The following is a 22,525-nucleotide window of genomic DNA, read 5'->3' as shown; positions in this document are numbered from 1 at the left end:
GCAGGCCATATGTAAGTCGCATGTCCAGGAGCTGTGATTATATAAGAAGAGCTTTCTGCTTTGTCCATGAGCTAGTTATTCATGCATACCAGCATAATTTCAAAAAAGATAAAACCAGGTTAATTTCAAAGAAAATAAAACCAAGAGTTTGCTATAATTTAAGTATACAAGTAACACAACAAAGAAAATTCATTGATTTTCTTTAAAAAGCAATATCATACGAATTCTGCAGTTGGATTATGGGTGGTCTTAAGGGCATGAATCCCCTTTTGGAAGACTGCGGACATCTCATGGAAGCATCTGAAATGTATGTTCTTAACACAGTTCTGAGGCCAGGTCTCTTCCATGGTATTAATGCCTCCGGCAGTGGAACAGGACAGCCACTGCTCGCTTGCTCAGCAGCATGCTTCGCAGGGGATTTCTCATACAATGACTACAGCCACCCCTCACAGCACCCACTATGTGTTAGACACGTGGAGGTGTTCTAGCCATGCCTTGGTTCTAATCTGCACAACATCCATGCAAGACAGGACTTGCTCCAGCCTCGAGCTGAAGAAGCTGAGGCCCAGAGGACACAGGTTAGTGACAGAGTTGGGATCTGAAAAGCCCAAACCCATGCCCTTTGGCTGTGCCTGCCTCATGGAGGATGGAGGGCTTGTGGAACGGACCACTTCATTCTGATGGTTATCCCTCTTCCTTCACAGTTGGCTGGGCTGCATCCAAGTGAGAATTTGGATGGATCAGAGGAGATTTGAAGAGTAAACGCATTTGCACAATTGTTTTGGATATCTACTCTAACAACACTGTGGAAGTGAGGAGGGGGTACTGGAGCCCGTCTCCCCACATTGAGGAGGAATCTAAATCCATTCTTGGCCTGAGCTGTTGTCCTTGATAAATCAGTAACCTGCCTGTGTGACGGTTCAAACAGTCTAATGGACACACCCCATCACCTATTTTTCTCAGCTTCTCCTCCAAGTTATAAAAGCCTGCAGGCTCTACATCATTCTAGGCACATACCGTGGGAAAATAACCTCCCTTCTCTTTTCTCCATGTGGTGTGAGGGGGCCAGAGACAAAAGGATCCTCTCTGGGCCTATGGATGGGCAGTGTCAGGGACTGGTGCCAGTCACTGCAGGAAGGGCAGGTCCTCAGGCAGGGAGAAGAGACCTGGAGGACGGGACCATGGTAAGAAGTAGCAGGAACACCATCTGCCCTGGACATCTTCTCCTGTGTAAGGAGAGGAGGATGTCCTAGATGGGTGGTGCTGGGGGCAAAGGTTGAAATAGCCTCTACTCTAGGAGGTATGCTGGGTTTTGGTTGAACCCTGTGCATAGGCCTCTCTCTTTTTTCAATACTCGATGTTTTTGGTGAAAATATTACTGTGACTTTCTCTGCTGTTAGCTTGAAGGCTCCAGGATAGGATCCCATCCTGTTCTCCTTGGTACTAACAGAGCCTAACCCAGAACATAGCGTGAGATTGACATTCAGGAAATATTGAGATGAGGACAATGAGTCAGTCACACTTTTTTTTTTAAAGACTGGCACCTGAGCTAACATCTGTTGCCAATCTTTTTTTTTTTCTTCTTCTTCTTCTCCCCAAAGGCCCCCAGTACATAGTCGTATATTCTAGTTGCAGGTCCTTCTGGTTGTGCTGTGTGGGACGCCACCTCAGCATGGCCAGATGAGTGGTGCTAGGTCCAAGCCCAGGATCTGAACTGGCGAAACCCTGGGCCGCTGAAGAGGAGCGCGCGAACTTCACCACTCGGCCGCGGAGCCGGCCCCATGACTAAGTCACATTTTGTAAGCTGTTATATGTGGCTGTATATTAGTCATTGAGTTTATTTCTTAATTAAATATCCCTGAGCTACTAGTCAAGTCTTATTTAAATGTTGTATCTCGTCTCAGATGTCCAGGAGAACTTAGGAAGGAAATTAAGGTATCTATTTCAAATTGTAAAGGGGGAAACAATGACACCCCCATCTTCCTCCCCTTCTCCCAGGCCAAGAGAAGTGATCAGCAGTCCCCAGGGGGAAGGTGAATTTCAGGGAGAGGAGTGGCGGCGTTGAGGACCACCTCTCGAACACTCTCCATTTCTAGTCTTGGGGAATCTAACCTTCATCGACGAAGGGAAGGAGCAGGTTTCCCGCCAGCACTGTGCCTGTATTTTAGATGGGCAGCCGCCTGCACATTTATGGAACGCGCAGTGAGATAATCTGATCTGCACCGGAGCTGACAGCTGAAGTTTCTCATGGTCCTGCCTGCCTGGCAGGACTAGTGAACACTGCAAAGACCTAGAACCAGAAACATCCTGGTCTTTGTTATGTGCATCTTCTATATTCTGCGTTTTTCTAAGAATAGTTACCCACTTAAGATACTCTGCTAATTATATAATTTATATTATCAGGAATCCTTACAACTCTGCAAAATAAAATATTTTTAAACCTACCTTTACAGATGAGGCAAAAAGTTCATAATTTTCCCTACCTGGAGCCCCAAAATGTGACAATCTTGTAAGAGCCTACGCTGGCGTCCAAACCTTTTGTTATTTCCACAGTACGCGATGGTTTCTGTTATGAGTGATAGCCGCTGTCATCTTTAAGCTCCTTTTCAGACTTCTTGGTCTCCTGAATTACTTTTTTTAAAGGGTCAGTGATTACTTGCAGGTTCTTTTTTTCTTTTTTTAATTGACTGCCATATGTGTCAATCAAAAGAGTTGGTGCATGCAAAAAGTTTTTAGAATGGGCTCTTAGATGGGGCAATATGAAGGTAAATGGAAAAAAACTTGGCACACTTAGAGAAATTACATTTCAAGTTCTAGTCCTGTACGCCTGAAACTCACGAGGAATCTGTACGCAGAGCTTCCTTTTCCTGAAGCGTCCTCCCCCTCCCTCCTCATCTCCCAGGTCAGTTTAAATCCTGGCTCCTCCTCATAGAAAAAGCTCCTTTTTCACATTCTGAACATTTATAGTCCCAGTCCGATTACTTATTTGATCACTTAATCATAGTTGGCCTTGAATTTTTATTTAAATGTGTCCTGAGCTTTGTTTTCCACTGTTTTCACTATAGAGGGCAGAGGGCTAAAGGCCACACTTCTTTTTATCCCTTTTGTAGCCAGGTGGTGTTAAGCACATGGAAGTTGCGTGATAATATTTGATCAGTGAATAAACAGGTGAAAAGTAAGGGGATTTGGAGTAATTCAGAGACTAAGTGGATTAGGATGGTGTAAATAACTGACATTTTTTTTAAGATACTTAAAGGTTTATAAAATGCTTCTCATTTGTACCTCAGAATATCCCATAGAGGAAATTGGCTGGGAGAGGTTGAGACTTGCTCTTAAGACCCAGATCCTCTCCTCCAAAGCTCATATTATTTCCATTATAGTTGACTCCCAAGTGCAAAGAGAAGACTGTGTCTGGAGATGGCCCCCTCCCATAAAACATCCTCACCAGCAGAGGGCGCAAGAACATGTTTGGTTCTTAGAGTAACCCACATTTGTACACGGGCCCACCACTTTAAGAACTAGGTGACTTTGGGCAAATTATTGAATTTCTCTGAGCCTCATCTGTTAAATATTGATGAGAATGCCCTCCCTCCCACCTTTTCAGGGTGGTCATAAGGACTGGAAATATTCTGTGTCTGGCACACAGGAGGTGAACAATCATATCACTCATGACCTCCATAAGAGGGTCACAGGAGCAGCGTGGAGGTTAAACAGATAGTGATTCTTGTTTGGTGCTTTAATAAATGTTTGAAATTAGTTTGCATATTTCACACTTAAAATAGGCAAAGAGTTGCATCAAATGGGCAAAGAAATGAATATTGATGAAAAAATTTTAATACCCAGTGCTGGCAGGAGCGTGAGGAAGCAGATTGGAACAACTTTTCTGGATGGAAAGCCTTAAAAACATGACAGGTGTTTGCCCCAGCCGTCTATTTAACCTAAGAAAATAATATCGGATGGTAGCAAGATTTAAAAAAACAAAGGATGTCATCACCACTCTTTACAACAGCAAAAGTGGAAGCAACCTAAAGCTTTAATGTAGGGCACAGGTTTAATAACTATAATCTCTCCATCAAACTGAACCCATGCAGTCATTAAAACGATGCTGCAGAAGAATATTCTAAGTGGAAAGATGATCGCAACACAGCAAGCAAAAATCACAAGACTCCAACAGCCTGTTTTCACTTTTGGTTAAAAATACACACAGGACAGAAATCGAAATTTTAAGTTATTTCCATAGAAGATGAGATTGTTAGTGATTTTTTTTCCTACTTCTCTTTGCTTATCTTATTCTCTAAATGTTCTGCAATTAGCATTTATCACTTTTTGTGATTAAAAAAAAAAGTTTTTCTTTTACATATGCAGAGTTGCCGTCTTCCATTTAACACTGCCTGACAGCACAACCAGGCCAGTGGTCAGACAAATTAATTGTAATAAAGCAGCTTGGAAGTTTCAAGATAGTTAGTCAAACAAAGTAATTAAAATCCTAATGAAATTTTACAGAGCTGGTCACCAAACTCTGACTTAGGGCCTGTAAAGCTGCTTTAAACCTGCTTTAAATAGACACCAGGCTCCACTTTCTCAAAAGGCCTAAAAATGGCATAAAATAAAAGCTGAACAACAATTGTTCATGTAAAGGACCACGTGCCATGTTTGTCCTAAGCAAATGTAACCTGAAACTCAGCCACATCTCACACTCCGGGCTGGCACACATCTCTGGACAGGCTGTATTTGCTCTCCATTACTCAACTTACTTTCCCGAACTTGAAATGGAGTGGAATTTCAATGTAGAGTTACCCATTAGCCCCAGGGCTAAATTTAAACCTTTAATTAAATTAATCCGTTGATCTTAAACACACTGCTTCTCCCTTAGAAAAGTGTGGAGAGTCTTCTTAGATGTCGCAGAGCTTAATTCAGTGTGACGATTGTTCCTTATTGCATTTGGTAAGTCACCCAAACCGCACAACGAAACCCACACTCATTTTCAGATTGCTCCTGATGACCCCGCCTCCCCTCCCCCAAGACAGGCATTTGTCGGGTCTGGATACAGCATTCAGTGACTCCTCCCGGACCCAGAGTTCCCCCTCTGGAAGAGTCACCGCGTCCTTGGGCAGGAATCCATCTTTCTAGAAGACATGTTGGGTGCCAAACAGATGTTTATGAAAGAAGCGACAGAAAGTAATTGTCTGTACTGTTTATATGGGAGAACCAGAGATCTTAATCCACAAAAATTTGCAAGGTGACAAGGGGAAAGGGTGTGAGCCCATTTTAGCCTACTTCAGTCTTCATAGAAAAGAGTACATTTCAGGCCCACAGTAAAAATTTATGTTGATCTTTGCTAAGAAAGAGATGAGAAGTGACAGCACCATAAAATGGGGATCTATAAATGAGTCTGGTCACACGAAGATGTTCACCGCCTAGGCTCTTATGCTCCCCGGGGCGTGCATTTATCTCAGGGGCTGCATCTTCGACCTGCGAAGGAATGAGACAACCTCAGTGGTTAGCGACAGCTCTAAGATGGGACTGTCCACATAAGAGGTCGTGGACCTATCTGTGTACTATTAATAAGGAGCTATTTCTCAGGGCTCAACGGCAGCGCGGGGTCCAGTTAACTAGCTCGCGAGCCAAATCTCTGCGTTGCTGCAAGTAACTGTCCTGCAAACCCACAACTCTCCCGGGACCACACCCTCACGCCGTGACTCACGGGGTTCTGCTCGCGCCCCAATTCCCAGCCCGAGCGCGGCGGGGAAACGTGCTCGCCTCCCTCGTCTGGGTCCCGCGCGCCCCGGGGGCTACCAACTCTGCCCGCAGGAAGCCTGGACTACCCGCGCCGCCGCCCGCGCGGCTTTCCCTTCCTCCTCCTCTTCCTCCTCCGGCCCCTCGCCCCCGCCGCCTGCCTCCGCGGCCGCCGCCGGCGGCTTTGTTTTCCTCTCAGGTTTCATTCCCCACACGTGATACTGTGTTATTGCAAAGAGCGCTCCGGAGCGCGAGCGCGGGGCGCGCGCACCTATAAATACGGACACCCGGCCCGGGCACCGGGGACCGCGCGGGCGGGGAGGGCCCCGGACCCAACGGCCAGGCGGCCAGCCAGCGGGCCAGGGAGCTAGGCGCGCGCGGGGGCCGGAGCGGCGGCGCCCCCCGCCCGAGCCCAGAGGGGCGAGCATGGCCCGCCCGCGCGGGGGCCGGGCCGCCGCGCACGCCGCCCGCGCCCCGCGCCCTGCCCAGCCCGGGTCGCCGGCGCTCGCGCCCGCGGCTTAGCACTCGGTCGCCGCTCGCTTCTCGGGGCATCGCGGAAATATCGCCGCAGACGGACACAATGGCGGCGGTTGCCGCCACCGCGGCCGCCTGCAGCAGCAGCAGCAACAGCAGCGGCGGCGCCGGCACCGACGCCGCGAGCACCAGCGGATTGCAGCCGCCGCCGCCCCGGCCCGCGGCCGCCGCGCCGGCCCAGCCGCCGCCCGAGCCCCCCAGGAAGCCGCGCATGGACCCGCGGCGCCGCCAGGCTGCCCTCTCCTTCCTCACCAACATCTCGCTGGACGGCCGGCCGCCGCCGCAGGACGCGGAGTGGGGCGGCGGCGGCGAGGAGAGCGGCGCGGCCAAGGCGGGCGCCGGCAGCGCCTGCGGCGCGAGGACTCGGCTCAGCCTGGTGGCCGCCGAGCGTGGCGGCTGCAGCGCGCTCTCTGCGGCCGGCGCGGCGGCGGCAGCGTTAGCAGCTGGGTCGGGCCACTGCCTCCCGCAGCCCTCGTCGCTGCCGCCCCTGGCCCCCGGCGGCTACGCCATGCTGCCCGGCCCCGCGGCTGCCCGGGGCTTCTCGAGCTCCCTGGGCGCGGGCCGGGCGTCGGGGGAGCAGTGGCCGCTGCCCCGGCCGGCGCCCATCGCCGCCTGCGCTCAGCCGCAGCAGCCCGACGGGCCCGGGGGCGCCGGGCAGGAGGAGTTAGAGGAGGACGATGCCTTTTCCAGCGTGCAGGTGCCAGCCGTTGCCTTCTTGGGCTCCGGGACCCCCGGGAGTGGGGGCGGCAGCCGGAGCCGCCTCAACTCGTTCACTCAGGGAATCCTGCCCATCGCTTTCTCCAGGCAGACCTCGCAAAACTACTGCTCCTTGGAGCAGCCGGGCCAGGGGGGCAGCACCAGCGCCTTCGAGCAGCTGCAGAGGTCCCGGTGAGTATCCTGGACGCCACCGCGCCGAACCCCGCGTCCCTCCCGGCCGGGGTCGCTCCCACCATCCCGCGCCCTGCCGGATCCCTGGGCTTCTAGCCCGAATTCCAAACCACAAGGGCACGCGAAAGAGGGAGAGTCCTCAGGGAATGTGTGTTCACACGTGTGTGCATGAGCCCGGCACTCGCAGAGCAAAAGCACCTCACTCATGCGGTGGGTCCGGAGTTAGGAGTTGCGGGAGCCCACTAAAAGCGGCGCCAAAACCTCCCGTCACAAGGAAGAGATCGTGAACTTCCAGAATCCCAGTCGAGACCCAGAGACACGCTCTCCCCACGCCAGGCGAGACTTGGCGGGGCGCAGAGTCGAGCAGTGGGTCCGGCAGGCTGCTGAGCGGCGCGTGTGAGTCTAAAATTGTCGCAGACTCGCCGTGAGTCCCTCCTAAGAAGTTCCCGCCAGCACTCAGAGCATTCCTGCGTCCCAGGAAAACTTGGCGTTTTCCTAAGAGATGGAAAGACCATCTTACATTCCCTAACACCGGGCCCTCGGGGTGGGGGACAGGGAGGAAATAGGACTTGAGGGTTCTTTTTTCCATTCCAAGATGAATTCGCTCGAGTTAGATGAAAGCTTGTTGTATTTGCTAGCTTAAGTCATCTGCAGGTATTAGGCATCTTAGCAAACTCGTGAACTGTTTGCGAATTGTTCAGGAAGTAGCTGGAGCTTCTAGCCATGTGTTCAAGGGGCCATATGTTCAAAAGACAGCTGAGAGTTAAGTCTGTGTCAGGCAGTGGGCCTGGAGATTGGGAAAGGACCAGAGTGGAGGGGGATGCAGGCCTGTTCCCTGGGCGCATCCTCCCTTGTTAGTTGATAAGGCCTCCTGTGAAGTTAGTTATAGTGCTGACTCCACCTTGGCTCGGTTAGTTGAACCTCCTGGGGCCTCAGTTTCCCTTTCTGGGGTGGTACCTTGCGAACATTTTGCAGGCCTTAAGAGGAGAAGGGAGAAGATTTTCTGTTGCAGCCTCCTGTAATGCGCAGGCTTTCTCTGGCCTGAGTAAGAAGGTGGCCTATTGGAAAACTTAACTTCCTCCCCCAATAGACCAATAGGGAAGACCAAGCCGGCTCATCCAGAAGTTTCCTTGGAGTCTCTTTCTTCCCAAATGGGTGAAATCACCACCGTGCTGGGTATGTAGCATAGCAGTGTGAGTACTTGGGGGAAGCAGCCTCATGATTGCGTGGATGAATTAGCAGGTGTATTCATGACGCTGGGCACAGGTGGCAGTCCGGCCCTGGCCTTTCTTGTCAGAGCACCATCTCTGCATTAGCGGGTGAGTGCCGGGCAGGGAATGCCTTCCTTTCTGGGCCAGGGGTGTGCACTCAGCAGTTTCCGAGCAGCTGGGTGTCACTGCTGGACATCACACCCTGGCTTATAATGACTCCATAGTTTGAGTGTGAGCCCAGCTGGTCCAGAGGGTCGTGACGGGAATTGTAATAAACATAGATGTTATTCTAAGTCAGTGTGTGAGGCTGGCCTGTGTCTCCTGGTAGACGGATGTGTTCCTGTGCTAAAAGCAGCTGGAGATCAGATTACCTCACACTTTGTCTCCAAGAATCTCATTTCAGGGGATGTGGAGGATGTAGTGTGTTAGTATTTGGATCCAAAGAATAGCCAGAATTTACTCTCTGATCCTGTAAATATGAGCCCCTTAGATGTTTTATTGATCTCCCCCCAACACACACGTTAGGGTGAGTTAGTCAGTATAAGATGCTTCCTTTGCTGACAGTCGCATTCATCTTCCTGCTTTGGACTTATCCATATCTGGCAATGTGATAGGCATTTAAAAAAATACAGCTGTCAACAGAAACAGCATCAAATTTAATGTACAGAGAGAGGGAAATGGGTAAAACAGTGATTTAAGAAAGGCCTTGAAGAACTAACCTTGCCACTAGCTGTTGGAGTGGCAATGAACTTGAAATATCCTAGGACGCTTTGTTTCCTGCGATGTGCTGCTTTTAAGAACTTTCTCAGATTCATGCTGCTTTCCTGATTGCTAGAGAGTACTGTCACCTGCCTAGACGAAGTGTGATGTAGGGCACAGACTCATTTGAATAAGGCCCAGGGCCATCTTAGAGAATGCCACTAGCTTTGTGGTGTGCCTCCCTTTAAGAACCCCTGCCAGCCTGGGTGGTTCCGTCCACTGCTGCAGGGGTGTTCTCCTGGTGTGTAGATTTTCAATCAGGCTTTCCTTAGATTTGTCTCAAGCCATTTAAGGAATTCTGTAGAACCTTGCTGCTCAAAGGTGTGGGTTCTTGGACCTGCAGCTTCACTGGAGCTCTTAGAAATGGAAACTCTTGGGCCCCCCCTCTGGATTACTTGAGTCCAAATCTGCATTTTAACAAGATCCCCCAGATGATTTATATACAAGAAGTCTGGAAAGCCTTGCCTTAGTGTCTCTGAAATCTGCCCTTTTTTTAACGAACTTGAGATTTCACATATCGCGTTTCTTATGGGTATATAAACATCAGGATTTCCTGATCTGAAATCTCGAAACCCTTTATTTTTTGTTACTTCCATTTGGACACTTGTAAAACCAATCACCATTATTGCTCGGACTTCAAACTTTGAAGTATGACCGAGAGGAAAGTTTCTGTGCCCAGGCCTTGGCACAGCACATATACGTCGAAGGAGTGCTGACACCTTCTCTGTGCTCTGGGCTGGATATTTGACATTCATCACATATAATCCCCACAGCCACCCTCTGTGCAGATTCTTTCACAGACCCAGCGTTGACCAGGCTAGGAACGCGGATCTTTGACATCCTGCCTGGCGTCTTCCCTCTGCCACTCGACTGTGTCACTGTGCCTTGCACACAGTAGGCAGGGATCCTTCTGGATCTGTTGGCTGTGAATGTTTGTCCTGGGTACAGCAGGTCAGTCACAGTGGTGTGACTGCAGACTCCCTTTCTCGTCATTCCCGCACATGTAGCCCCTTTGTTTGGGGCCCCAGCTTCGCTGCTACTCACGGCTTTCCCTTCTGTTGGAGTGTCTAGGGAGCCCAGGACCGTGGGCCTTGCCGACAGGGCTCCAGCCCTGGGGAGACAACACGCTGAGCTTTGTTCTCAGGCTAGGCGTCAGGTGGGAAGCCAAAAAGGTGCTTTCTAGCTTGACACCCTGTGGTGTTTCTGTGCTTGGGCAGTGAGTGCTGCATGGGGAAGGTGTTAATAGGTGAAAGGGAGTGTAAATTTATAAGGTGTGTTTTCAGGCTTCCTTTCACTTTAAAAATTTCATCTCAGGCAGCAGCTGGCAGCAGTCCCGGCTTACTCCACTTCCGAATGGCAGACAGCGCCCAGACGTGCTAGAGTCAGGCGGGTGAAAAGATGCGCGCCAGCAGGCCTGACGGGAGGGGTGCACAGTGACGGGGTAGGGGGGGGTTATGGTAAAACAACATGAGGGTTTTGCTTCTTAGAGCACCTGAGATAGCATTGTCCCCTGTGAAGAGTTAGGTCTTGAATGCAAAGAGGGCGTGTGGGGCAGAAGCTTGGGTTCGAATCCCAGTGCTGCTGTATGACCCTGGGCAAGTTAATCAGCCTTTCTGGGTCTGTTTCCTCCTGAGAGCCTTGGCGGGTCTTGGACCCTTTCAAGTGCTAACTGCACTTACATTTATTATTGAGGGCTGACTGTGTGTGGGCATGTGATGGATGCTTTATATCTGGGCTTCTCAAGTGTAAATGTGTTTAGAATTACCTGGGATAAAAGGCAGATTCTGATCCCACAGGTCTGGGAGGGACCTCAATTCTACGTTTCTGACTAGTTTCCTGGACGCAAATAGGCTGCCCTTTGAGGAGGCGGATTTACGGTACTGTGATTGCTCCTATTGTAATGCCAGAGAACCAGAGCTCTGAGATGTTGAGTAACCTGCTCAAGGTCACCCAGCGCTGGGGCAGATCTCAGGCTCGCACCCGCTGCTCTGAGACGGGGAGCTCCTGATTGCCCTCCCTCTGCATTGCCCCTCTTGGGGTGAAACCTGGGCTCGTCCTCTGACTGTAGTCTCTGTCCTTAGTGAAAGAAAAATGTGAGCCGACTAGGAGATCCACACCCAGAGTAAGAGGGGAATTGGTCGTTTTTTCCTAAGGCTGTCACAGCTTGCTTTGTGACTTAAGGCAAGTCACTACTCTGTGCCCTGGCGGGGAGCCACGTGACCTGGCTGGATGTCAGTAGTCTGTGAAGGACTTTGATCTCCTCAGCAGTAAGCAGACCCAGCGTACTGGTGAGCCATCTTTCCAGCAACATGGATTATGGAACCAAAGCTGCAGTCCCAGGCCGGGCCAGGACGCTTACCGCACACCGGTGGAGGCCATGCCCTGCCAGGGCGGAGGTGTGGGGCCTGAGGTTCGCCCGCCGCCCTCCCCCTTGCGGGCATCAGGCCTGTGATGTGGGCAAACTCAGCGGGGGCCGTAGGTCGGAGGCCCGCTCACTGCTGGCAAGTGTCCAGAGAGGGCAGCGAGTTCCAGTGTGACCTTTGACCCCCTGGGAAGGGTTGGGGAAGCCGCAACATGGCTCTGGGCTGTGTCCCCACAGCTGTCCCAGGAAGCTCTGCCCGCCTGGACTTTTTTCCATGTAACTAGAGTTGTGTGTAGGGAGAGGGCCAGGGGCAGGTGGCCTGGGTAAGAAAGGTGGTGAGGCCGGGTGAGGTTTCCTGTGTGGATCCCTGGATTCCGGGTCTGCCCCTGCCGTGGCCGCTAACCCTGGAGGGGTCGCTTTGCCCCCTGCCTCAGTTTCCTTACAGAATAAAAGGGCTGGGACAGATGAGTGCGGCGGCTCTCCCAGGGCTGGTGCTCGGAGCATCTCAGCCCTGTGGCCCGCTGCCGAGGCCCGGCGTGTTTAGCTCAGGGATGTGTGCATAACCTAACCTTGCAATCAGAGGCAGGAACAGAGTTAAGTGCGTCCGTGTGGCTTCAGCTGGCAGGACGTGCACTGGTGAATGAATGACGGGTTCCCTGGGTGTGAGGGAGGACTTTAAAATACCCCGTCAGCTGTGCTCCCTCTGGCAGTGGAGGTGTCACAATTGGACGGACAACTTTAGGAGGCCGTCCAGGCTGGAAGGCACTGCCCCGTGAGGCGGTCAGTCCCCAGCCGTCACCGCCCCCGTGGCGGAAGAGACCTGTAGTAACCTCCTCTAGTGCAAAGGGCCTTCCAGTTTACAAAGTACTTTTGGAGACATTGATTTCAGCCCTCTAATGACACAGAGGGGTGGGAATCCAAGGTCACAGAGTGGGCAATGGGTGACCTAGGTGCTTTGTTATCATCTGTCAGGTATATTGTGGAGGAAATTCTAGTATTGCGACTTAATGCCTTGTATCATTCATGCAACAAACATTGAACATAAGGAATATCAATTACGAGCTGCCGCTGTGCTAGTCACGGGAGATACAGACGTGGAACCTGGTCCTTGTCTCTGTCGGGAGACGTGTGTAAACAGGCCATTTATTCCAGTGATGAGTGCCTGGTGCCGAGAGGTGAGCCTGTTGTTTGAGCCCCGCCAGGACAGGGACACTTCATGCCCTCCCCCGTGGGACCAGGCTCAGTGCCTTCACACAGCATTTTCATCTAACAAACACATCCCAGGCATTATTCTAAGCACTTTAGGGGAATTAAGCAAGTTCGTATTTATATCGACCCTTAGCACTACTCCATCACCACCATTCTGAAGGACAGAGAGGTTAAGTTACTTGCCCAGGGTCCCTCAGCCATACGTGGGAGCTGGATTCAAACAGGGCAGTCTGTGCCCTTACCCACTTCGCTCCGCCGTGCTGTGGTTTGTGAGTCAGGCTCATAAATGCTTGTCAAACTGGCTTCAGCTGAACTGGGCAGAAGAAGGTGGCTTGAGTGACCTCTCAGGGCCCTGCCTACACTGTGGTTTCCTTATTTGGGTTTCTGCGTCTCTGTCATTCCGGGAGGCCCTCCACGTGAGAGCCCAGAGGACAGTCCAGGGTGGACGGGGACTCCTGTGACTGCAGGCTTCAGTCCCGCCCTCAGCGCCTGCCCTGCCTGCCCTCTGCTCAGCCACATCTAACTGCATCTCGCATGCGTCTGGTGCTTTACATGCCTTCCGTGGTTCAGATCGTGGGGGACAGGAGCGTGAGCCTGGCCCCCCCAGGAACTGTGTTTGTGACTCTGGCTCTGCCACTGACTTTGTGGCCAGATTCCCATCCGTGAAATGGGGATGACAAGGATCCCTCCTTCCTGGTGTGTTTCCTTTGTGTAGACCCTCTGGATCTCAGCATCACCCTTTCCCCTGAGCCCAGGGGTCTGCAGACTCTATGGCCCAGGGGCCAGATCTGGCCGCTGGCTGTTTATAAATACTATTTTCTGGGAAACAGCCCTGCCTGTTCACTCCTATCTTGTCTTTGGCTGCCCAGTTGTGCTATAAGGACAGAATTGAGTAGTTGTGGCAGACACCACATGGCCCGAAAAGTCTGAACTCTTTATTCTCTGGCTGCCTACAGAAAAAGTGTGCGACCCGGCCCCAGTCCAGTGCGCTGTACCCCAGAGATGCACACTGGTCCCCTGGCCCCTTCCTGCCCACCCTCACTGTCCTTGCCTTCTGGAGGCTTCTGTGTAGACCCACCAACCCCTTCTCCCTTGGCCGGCCAACTGAGAGACCTTTCTGAAACCCACATCCAATCCTGTCAGTTTTAAATTCCTGTTACTTTTTGTGAGGCAGCTGTGGCCACCCCCTGGCCACCACTGCACTCGCCTGCACGCCCCCTCACCTGTCACCTCCATACTGGGCCGGCTTTCCAAAGGACCCCCCAGGTTCTGGCACTCTCAGGCTTTTCCACAGGAAGGGTCTCCACCACCCTCCCACAAGATAGCCCTTCCTTTCAGACCTGTCCCCCTGCAGAGCCCTCGAGGCTGGCACTGAGCACGCCCTCCTGGGATTGACATGCATCCTTCCCTTGGGTCTGTACCCGCTCGCCCGCCGCTGGCCTGACACTGATCCCTCGCGGGCTGGGGGCTGCTGGCCATGGCCCCAAGGCCGGCTGTCAGCGAAATGCAGCAACTCCTTCTGAAGAGTGACCACAGACCCAGGCAAAACCAAATTTCCTGACAGCGTGAGTGGGGAAACTTGATCCCAGGGCATCAGAAAAACTTCTTAAAAATCCTTTTAGGACACCTTTCTCCCAAAGCCTCACTGGTCCTGGGGACTGATCTCCCCCGCCACCCACTCCCTGAGCCTTCTAGTCTTCTATTTGCACCCAGCAGTCCCTTCTGACCCTTTATTTGGTAAAGCCATCCACCCACCATCTCCTTCCTCAGCTCTCCCGATTTGAGTGTTTCTGTCCCTGTCACGAGGGTGAAGTGGCAGGTTGTGTAGGTTGCACCCCTCCTCCCACCCGCCCCACCCCTGTCTGCTCCTCCCCCTTCCCCAGAGTGGGGTAACACACATGGCATCCTGAGTGCCTCTCCCGTGCTGTGTGCCTCACTGTGTCATTTCCTTTCGTTGGCATGGCAGGCCTCTGACACAGGGTTAAATCCATTTTAGAGCTGTGGGGCTGAGGTGTGGAGAGGCTGAGGACACTTGCCTAAGGCCTCCTACCTGGAACCTGGAGCTAGAGCGTGAACCCTGGTTTCTGTGGCATCTAAGCTGGGTTTCTGCTGGACCCCGTGGTGTGCCCTGGCCGGCTCCTGGGAACTTTGTGAGACGACTGAGGAGGCTGTGAGCCGGCTGGTAACCTCAAGTCGGTTATGGTGCAAGTATTTACACCCCAGGAATCAGCCAGCTTTCCAAGTCAGGGTGTTTTTCCTTCCAGAGAGCTGGTTTGTCAGTACATGTACAAGGACGACACCACACCTCTTTTTGTTTCCTTCTCCCCTTGGGGGGCTGTGCAAAATGTCACCATCAGAGGAAGAGTGTTGAAAACCAGATGTTTTTATAAGAATCTGTTAATTCACCTAATTTTGTGAATTTCTCCAAGGGTCACCACCACCCATTTTCCACCTCAAAAAAAATCTGACCCCCTTAAATTTCAGCCTACATGCAATTTAAAAACCAGACTTTTCAGAGACACTGTGGGGCTCGAACAGACCGCTTAGTATTACGTGTAGGAATCATAAAATCATTAGCTATTACTCTCCTTTACAAACTATTTTTATTTTGGTTTGGTTTTTAAAAGCCTCCAAAAACATATAATCAATCGGGGTTTCCTGTGTTTTTTTCCCTTTTTGTTTGTGTTAGCATTTTGGATAATTGCACACTAGTTTATGTTTAACGGGGTTATCATTAATGTGGTTTGGGTTTATTGCCACACACTTAGTCACAAAGACAAAAGCTTGTAAAGCAGAACATGCAAACGCTGGAAGTTTAGGACTTGGAATATCGTAATAACGTGTGTGCGTGAAAGGGGCCAGACTTGTCCCTGATGTAAAGGCCAGGGTGCACTTAAATCCAAGTTAAATTCCATGATAAATAGATGACAAACCACTCAAGAAGAGACTAATGAGGTATTCAAGAATGCAAAGATTTCTGTGTGTCTAGCACATTGATTTTTATTTTAAAGCACTTTATCGTTGACCCAATTACTTATAAAGCATGAATGTCTACTCTGATAGTCTTAGGAAGGGGCAGGGCGGGGGCAGGGGAGGTACTGGACGACAGGCAAAGCCTATAAAGTGTTTTTCTTAAGGACAAAATCGGCATGCTATGGGACATGGTTGATCTGAGGCTGAAAGTAGTCCTTAATGAGGTATTATGTTTTATGAAGCTGGATAAAGTTGGCTTTTGGAGGAGGAATTGTGAAGAAGGAAGATGAGATTACAAATGCCCAAGGTAACTGTGTGGGTGACTGAGGGATTCAATTCATCCATCACAAAATGAGCATCTGATCATGTCAGTTCTACTTGATGGTTTGGGGCTTTATGGTTTACAGAGTGCTTTCACGTATATTCGTTCATCAGGTCGTTTTAAAAAGGCAACAGGTAGCTGTTTTATGGATTAGAAAGTCAAGACCACGAAGAACTGAGTGACTTGCCCATGGCCGTGTGCTCTGTTTGTAGCACAGCCGGGATTTTGAAACCTACATTTTCTAAGTTGAGGGGTTTAACAAGAAGCCAAAAACTCTCCCATAGCTGCCTCATTTAAGGAAAACAAAGAACTCTATTAAGTGCTGCAAAATTTTATTCTCCTTCCTTCCCCAAATCGTCCACTTGTGTATTAGTTAACCTCGAGAGAACAAAAATGATGGGGCCTCACCCATTGCAGACTTTGGGCTGGAGTCAATCAAGGTCAGGATGTTAAAGTACAAAGAAATCCTGTGCTGCAGTGTCGGCTGGCCGGCACCTTCTCATCACGGGAGGATGCGCACTCGCATGTGATAACCTCTGGGGCAGGCCAGCAGAACCCAGGTTGGGATCCCAGTTGTGGAAAATTTTCCCAATAACGACATCTGTCTCCAAATAATAGTTTGGTGTTGGGTCCTCCCTTCCCACACCCCTGCTGCTCGGCGGCCTCAGCAAGGTGGGTGAACAGATTCGAGAGTGGGAAGACAGCTCTGGAGGCCACCAGCACCCTTTGGCCAATTCCTTGAAGCCCTCTGAGCCTCAGATCCTCCTCTGCAGAATGGGGATAAGAATCCCTGCCTTTTTGACGAGTTGCAAGCGTTAAGTAAGAATGCAGCAAGATGCACCCAGCAGAGGTTCGGCCCTTAGCAGCGGATCAGTAAAACTGTAGCTGTTAATTCCACTCACAATTGCCCTGCGCCCACGCTGTCTGTCAAGAAGCAGTTGAGGAACTGACAAGGTCTGCCAGCTCGTGGGGAGGAGCGCTGTTTGCTTGGGTGGAGCTAACGTTCTGGTACTCAGAGCGGCTCATTCACTGCATTGTTTTAATTTCATAAATAGTAGGAAGGCAAAATGAAAGCAGCGGAGGAAAACAGTACCCCCCATGAGGTGCTGCGTTATGGCCCCTGTGTACACTGAAGTCTTGACAATTTCCGTTGCCAAAATAGAGGGCCCGGGGGCGGGAAGCAGGGAGGGGGAATCACAGCTTGGCGTACCCTTAGAGCAGGGGTGAGGGTAAGAGGACGGCTGGCTAAGGGCGCCGCTGCCCCAAGGGGGCCCTCTGTGACCCGTCAGGGTGCATGTGAGGGGAGCGCTACCTGCAAAGACAATTCTGGAAGGTGCACCTTTGCTCACTCCCTCCTCAGAAGCCATGGCCCTCGTTCTGCGGTCAGTGTGCTGCCTGTTCTGCTTCCTTTTCTGAGCTGGATACCCCCATGTGTGAGGGGCCTTGGGGGACCCCGGGGCTCACATGGCCATGACCATGGAGTCAGTTGTATGCCACTGGTGCCTTGGCCTCACCTTTCCCCCCCAGTTTCCCTCCCTGCTCACAGGTCCCTTTGCACGTGGCCCCCTCGCTTCTCTTTGAACCCCTGGTTAGAAGGAGCTGGGGCTTTGCCCAGGGCTCCCAGTGTAGCCACTGGGCATTGGGTCAGCAGCACCCCACATGCCTCTATGAACAGTGCGGCCAGTGCCCGCCTCCCAGAAGAGAAGGGGAATTCCAGCCCAAGGCAGCTGGGCTCCTGGGCAGGAGGAGCAGTCAGGGCTCACCATGCCTACAGTGAGGGCTGCGGCCGTGCTGGAGATGGCCCATGAGCCGGGCCTGAAGGTGGGCACAGAGGCACAGGACGCCACTGTGTTACAGAGGTGAGTTTCATTTCAGAGAAAGGACGGAGGCTTGTGAGCAGAGCTGGATTTTTGAAAACTGGAGGCAGGTTGTGCAGAGGAGGGAGACCAGAGCAGTGTTTTTTGTTTTTAATCCTTTTGGCATGCTAGTTGTCGCCTCAGAAAGATGAAACTGTACACATCCAAAATTTTCTCTTCTGGGGGTTCATCTACTTTTACACATGTAGAATTTTAGAAAGAGTTTCAGAGGGTTCACGGATGCTTGGGGATCTCTCCCTAAGGGAGGGAGGTCAGCGACGAGGCTGGTGTAGGAGTCTCAGAGAAGGGTGGCGGCCTGGACACAAAGGCAGCTCAGAGGCCTGCAGCTGTCACTAACATGTGATGCCAGCTGTCACTGTGGTGCTCAGTAACCACACAGATTTGGGGCATGGCCCTCAGTGGCACCACTCCCTGTGGTCCCTGAAGTCTTTTGGGTCACCCATCTCTGCAGCTCTTGTGTGTGTACTGGGTTGAATAGTGTCCTCCAAAATTCATGTCCACTTGGAACCTCAGAATGTGACCTTATTTGGAAATAGGGTCTTTGCAGATATATAATGAGTTAAGATGAGGTCATACTGGAGTAGGGTGGGCCCTAAAGTCAATGACCAGTGTCCTCATAAGACAGCCTCGTGAGCACACACAGGCACAGAGAGAGGAACACCATGTCAAGACGGAAACGGAGATCAGAGTGATGCATCTACAAATGGGCCCCAACTTAGGATGGTTTGTCTTACGACTTTTCGACTTGACAGTGATGCAAAAGTGATATGCATTCAGTAGAAAGCATACTGTGAATTCTGAATTTTGACCTTTTCCCGGGCTAGTGATGTGTGGTACGATCCTCTCTCGTGATGCTGGGCAGCGGCAGTCCGCTGTGTGATCACAAGGGTGAACAACCTGTAAACTTACCACCATTCTGTACCCATCCACCCATTCTGTTTCTCACTTTCACTGCAGTATTCAATAAGTTACCTGAGCTGTTCAACACTGCGTTATAACATAGGCTCTGTGGTAGATGACTTCGCCCAAGTGTAGGCTGATGTAAGAGCTCTGAGCTCATTGAAGGTAGGCGAGGCTGAGCCATGATGTTCAGTAGGTCAGGCGTATTAAATGCATCTTCGACTTATGGTGTTTTCAACTTACGATGGGTTTATTGGGACATAACCGCATCGTAAGTCCAGGAAGATCTGTATGTGACAGGGGATGTCGAGGTTTGCTGGCAACTACCAGCGGTGGAAGAAGCAAGGAAGGACTCTCCCCTGGAGCCTCCAGAAGGAACCAACCCTACCGACACCTTGGTTTTGGACTTCCAGCCTCCTGAACTGCGAGAGAATAAATTTCTGTCTTTCGAAGGCCCCCAGTTTTTGGTAATGGTTACAACAGGTCACACGTTTTTGAGGGAGAGAAAGCCTAAACTTGACGCTGAGCACTTCTGTTTTTTGGTCCAGTCTTTGGCGTGGCTGTAGACTGGCTGCCCTCAGCATGTGGCCCCTGGACCAGCAGCAGCAGCACCTGGGAGCTTGTTGGAAATGCCATTTCCCAGGCTCCACTCCGGGCCTGCTGCCTTGGAAGCTCTGGGGTGGGCCCAGCAGTCGGCTCTGCAGGCCTCCAGGTGCGTCTGGGGCCCACTCAGGTTTGGGGACAATTGCCATAGACGAAGCCTCATGTGCCTCAGGCTTTATTGTGCCTCCTGGAAGATGTAAACAGTGTCTGCTGTTACATGAAATATTTTTATTTTGCTTCAAGACGTTTGCTCTAGAGCCAATCAGTGGAAGTTATCTCCTGAGGGGAGGCTCTGCCGAGAGCCCTGGGGATGCAGATTTGGGGCGCCTCGTGACCATTCAGCTTCGTCTCTCCTTTTCTGACCCCCACAGCCACACCATTGAGCCGGTGAACCTCTTCTAGACGTGGCTCCAATGACTTCTGTTCACGTTAGCTTTCCTTCCTCCTGCCTGGTGGATCTCTGCTCTCATTTGCCTCCTGAACATTTTATATTTACTTCTGTTTTAAGGTCTTAACGGTTTTTTCAAAGTATTCAAACAGGTGTGTTGAAAGCCTTCTGCCACGTGCTGAGGACGGGGGATGTGGTGGGACACCAGAGGGTGCAGTCTGTGCCATCACAGAGCTTAGTGTGTAGTGTGGGGGGTGGGGAAAGGCGACCGGACAGAACTACACATAATCCTGAAGAATGCCGTGGAGGGAGCCCGTGAGGCCTGCGAGCGTCTGTGAGGCACAGTGGCCGGGAAAGGCCTTTCTGACCTGAGGAGTGAGAAGGTGGTTACCCTCCTAAGATGGGACATGCGCTTCAGGGATTGGGGGCCCTGAGATGGGGACACGCTTGATGTGTTTCAGGAAGGGAAGGAAGGCCTGGGAATGTGGAGGATGGTGAACCAGGGGCCAGAGGGAGCTGAGGCCCCAGAATTGGGCAGAGGCCACACTACGCCAGGTCTTGTAGAACATGGTGGCACGTTCTCACTGTGTAGTAACCATTGTAACTGCCCTTGGAAGCTGCTGGAGACTGTTCCCTGGGGAGCCGTGTGGCTTACCGTTCCAGGTCCCGCTGAGGGCCATGTGGCGAACGGATTGAAAGAGGACAGGCGTGGATGTGGGGAGCCATTTGTGAGCCTCTGGCCTCCAGCGAGTGTCCAGTGGCCTGGACAGGGTGGAGGTGGAGAGGGGTGACGGGCTCGAGCTGCATTTTGGAGATAGGGTTGACGGAATTGTGGGTGACTTGGGCGGGCCCTGCCATCAGGAGAGAGACGAGGGTGTAGGACTGCAGCTGTGCTGTGTGTTAGAGAGGGGAGGTCCTTGGTCCTGTCGAAGCCTCTTTCACAGGGTTGTGGTGCATCAGTCTGGCCTCTGGAGGTGACTGCTGAGGTCTAAAGGGTGACCCAGGGCTGGGAGGTCTGGTCAGACGCAGGACTAGCCTGGGCAGGCGGGAAGGAGCAGCGAGCCCGGGAGGAAGTGGACGAAGGGCGGTGTGTCTGGAGCACAGAGAGCGCGGAGGAGAGTGGGTCAAACCGGGGCCGGGTTGGGGATTTGGGTCTTCATCGTGAGAGTGGTGGGAAGCCATCAGAGGGTTTTCGGCCAGGTGGAATCAGAATGAGACTTGTGTTTTGAAATGATTGTGCTGGCCGCAGTGTGGAAGGACAGTTAGACCCGGGAAGCCGCAGATGGCAGGAAGCCAGAGCGCCTATCGCTGTGGTCCAGGCAGGAGGGTGGTGGGGATGGGGGCGGAGGAAGTGGGCGGATTCCACAGAGACGTAGGAGGTAACAGACTGGACTTGGAGATGGATTGGCTGTGAAAGTGGGGGGAGACAGAGGCATCAAGGGAGACCCCTTGGTTTCTAGAGTGTGGACTGATTGATGGCAGTGCTGTCCCTGTGACAGGGAGGAAGGTGTGGACATAATCCAATGCTATGAGTTTAAAAAACACTACCTAGGGAGGCCAGCCTGGTGGCATAGTGGTTGGGTCCGCACACTCCACTTTGGCAACCTGGTATTCGTGGGTTCGGATCCTGGGCACAGACCTACACACCACTCATCGAACCATGCTGTGGCGGCGTCCCACAAACAGAACAGAGGAGGATTGGCATAGATGTTAGCTCAGTGACAGTTTTCCTCAAGCAAAAAGAGGAAGATCGGCAACAGATGTTAGCTCGGGGCCAATCTTCCTCACCAAAAAAAAAAAAAAAAAACCTCACCTAGAAAAAGAATTATAGAACTCAAGATGACCTTATTTCTTCTCATTGCCTTTATTTATTTTTTTTCCCTAATCTTATACCTTTACTCTCCAGATGGCTTGAGGTGACACGTCTGGAGGGTCATAAATAACTTTTTGATTGAGGATGTGCATATGGATATTTTCCTTTTTCTTCCCAAGTGGAGAAGGATGTTTATGCTTAAAGAGAGATCATCTCGAGTTTTATGCTCGTTTCCAAGTTTTTTGCCCTAGAAATTCTAGTATTGCCTTTAATGGTAAATATTAAGCATATCAATTTCAAAAAAACACCCCAAATCAGACACTTTATTCATTTAACTTAAAGATACATAATTTCTTCTTCTTTTTTGTTTTTGGTGAGGAAGATTCGCCCTGAGCTAACATCCATTGCCAATCTTCCTCTTTTTTTGCTTGAGGAGGATTAGCCCTGACCTAACATCTGTGCCAGTCCTCCTCTATCTTGTATGCAGGATGCCTCCACAGCATGGCTCATGGGTGGAGCAGGTCTGCACTGGGGATCTGAACACGTGAACCTGGGCTGTCAAAGTGGAGTGTGTGGAACTGTAACCACTCAGCCATGTGGCCGGCCCCACATAATTTCTTTTTATTAAAGCAAAAGATATCCTTGAGTGAGATCAGGAGATGTTTCCAACAATTCCTAGTTCAGCTTGCGCATATTTGCACTAATTACCAGGTGCTAAAGTCTGAGTGATCGCGAATGTGGGGAATAAAGATATGTTCTCCAAGAGAAAAAAGAAAAGGTGCTTTTGCAAAACGGCAGAAACTGAACCCGTCCCCATCGTCTGGCTGCCTTTGTCCTTGTCTGTGATTCAAAGTAAGGCTGGGGTGCAGTCTTGATATTTCAGCAGCAGTCGCTACCTTTAGTTTTGTTTTGTTGGTGGTTTTCATAATAATGGCACGCTCTTTGCACGC

The 22,525-nt window shown here is 51.3% G+C and overlaps 1 protein-coding gene and 1 long non-coding RNA gene across 4 annotated transcripts in view; one reads left to right on the top strand and one right to left on the bottom strand.

The window, feature by feature from the left end:
- Positions 1 to 4,015: 4,015 nt before the first annotated feature.
- Positions 4,016 to 6,660, bottom strand: LOC106780941 (uncharacterized). Its single transcript, XR_002809845.2, has 2 exons — positions 6,523 to 6,660; positions 4,016 to 5,472 (listed from the first exon to the last, which is right to left on the bottom strand). It is a non-coding gene; the product is annotated as an uncharacterized lncRNA (long non-coding RNA).
- The window catches only part of CABLES1 (Cdk5 and Abl enzyme substrate 1), a 106,275-nt gene continuing 89,782 nt past the window's right edge, over positions 6,033 to 22,525 (top strand). The window contains exon 1 of one of the 3 annotated variants that reach the window (XM_014727759.3): positions 6,033 to 7,158. In XM_014727759.3, coding sequence (XP_014583245.2) covers positions 6,317 to 7,158 — 842 coding nt within the window. In that variant the 5' untranslated portion in view covers positions 6,033 to 6,316. Of the gene's footprint in view, positions 7,159 to 17,693; positions 17,854 to 22,525 lie in introns of those variants that run through there. The other 2 variants (XM_023647500.2, XM_070220726.1) reach the window with 2 other exon arrangements.

The sequence above is a fragment of the Equus caballus genome, chromosome 8 (genome assembly GCF_041296265.1).
Source record: "Equus caballus isolate H_3958 breed thoroughbred chromosome 8, TB-T2T, whole genome shotgun sequence".
Taxonomy (NCBI): Eukaryota; Metazoa; Chordata; class Mammalia; order Perissodactyla; family Equidae; genus Equus; species Equus caballus.
The sequence above is the reverse complement of the archived record's forward strand: the minus strand, read 5'-3'. Positions and strand labels throughout refer to the sequence as shown.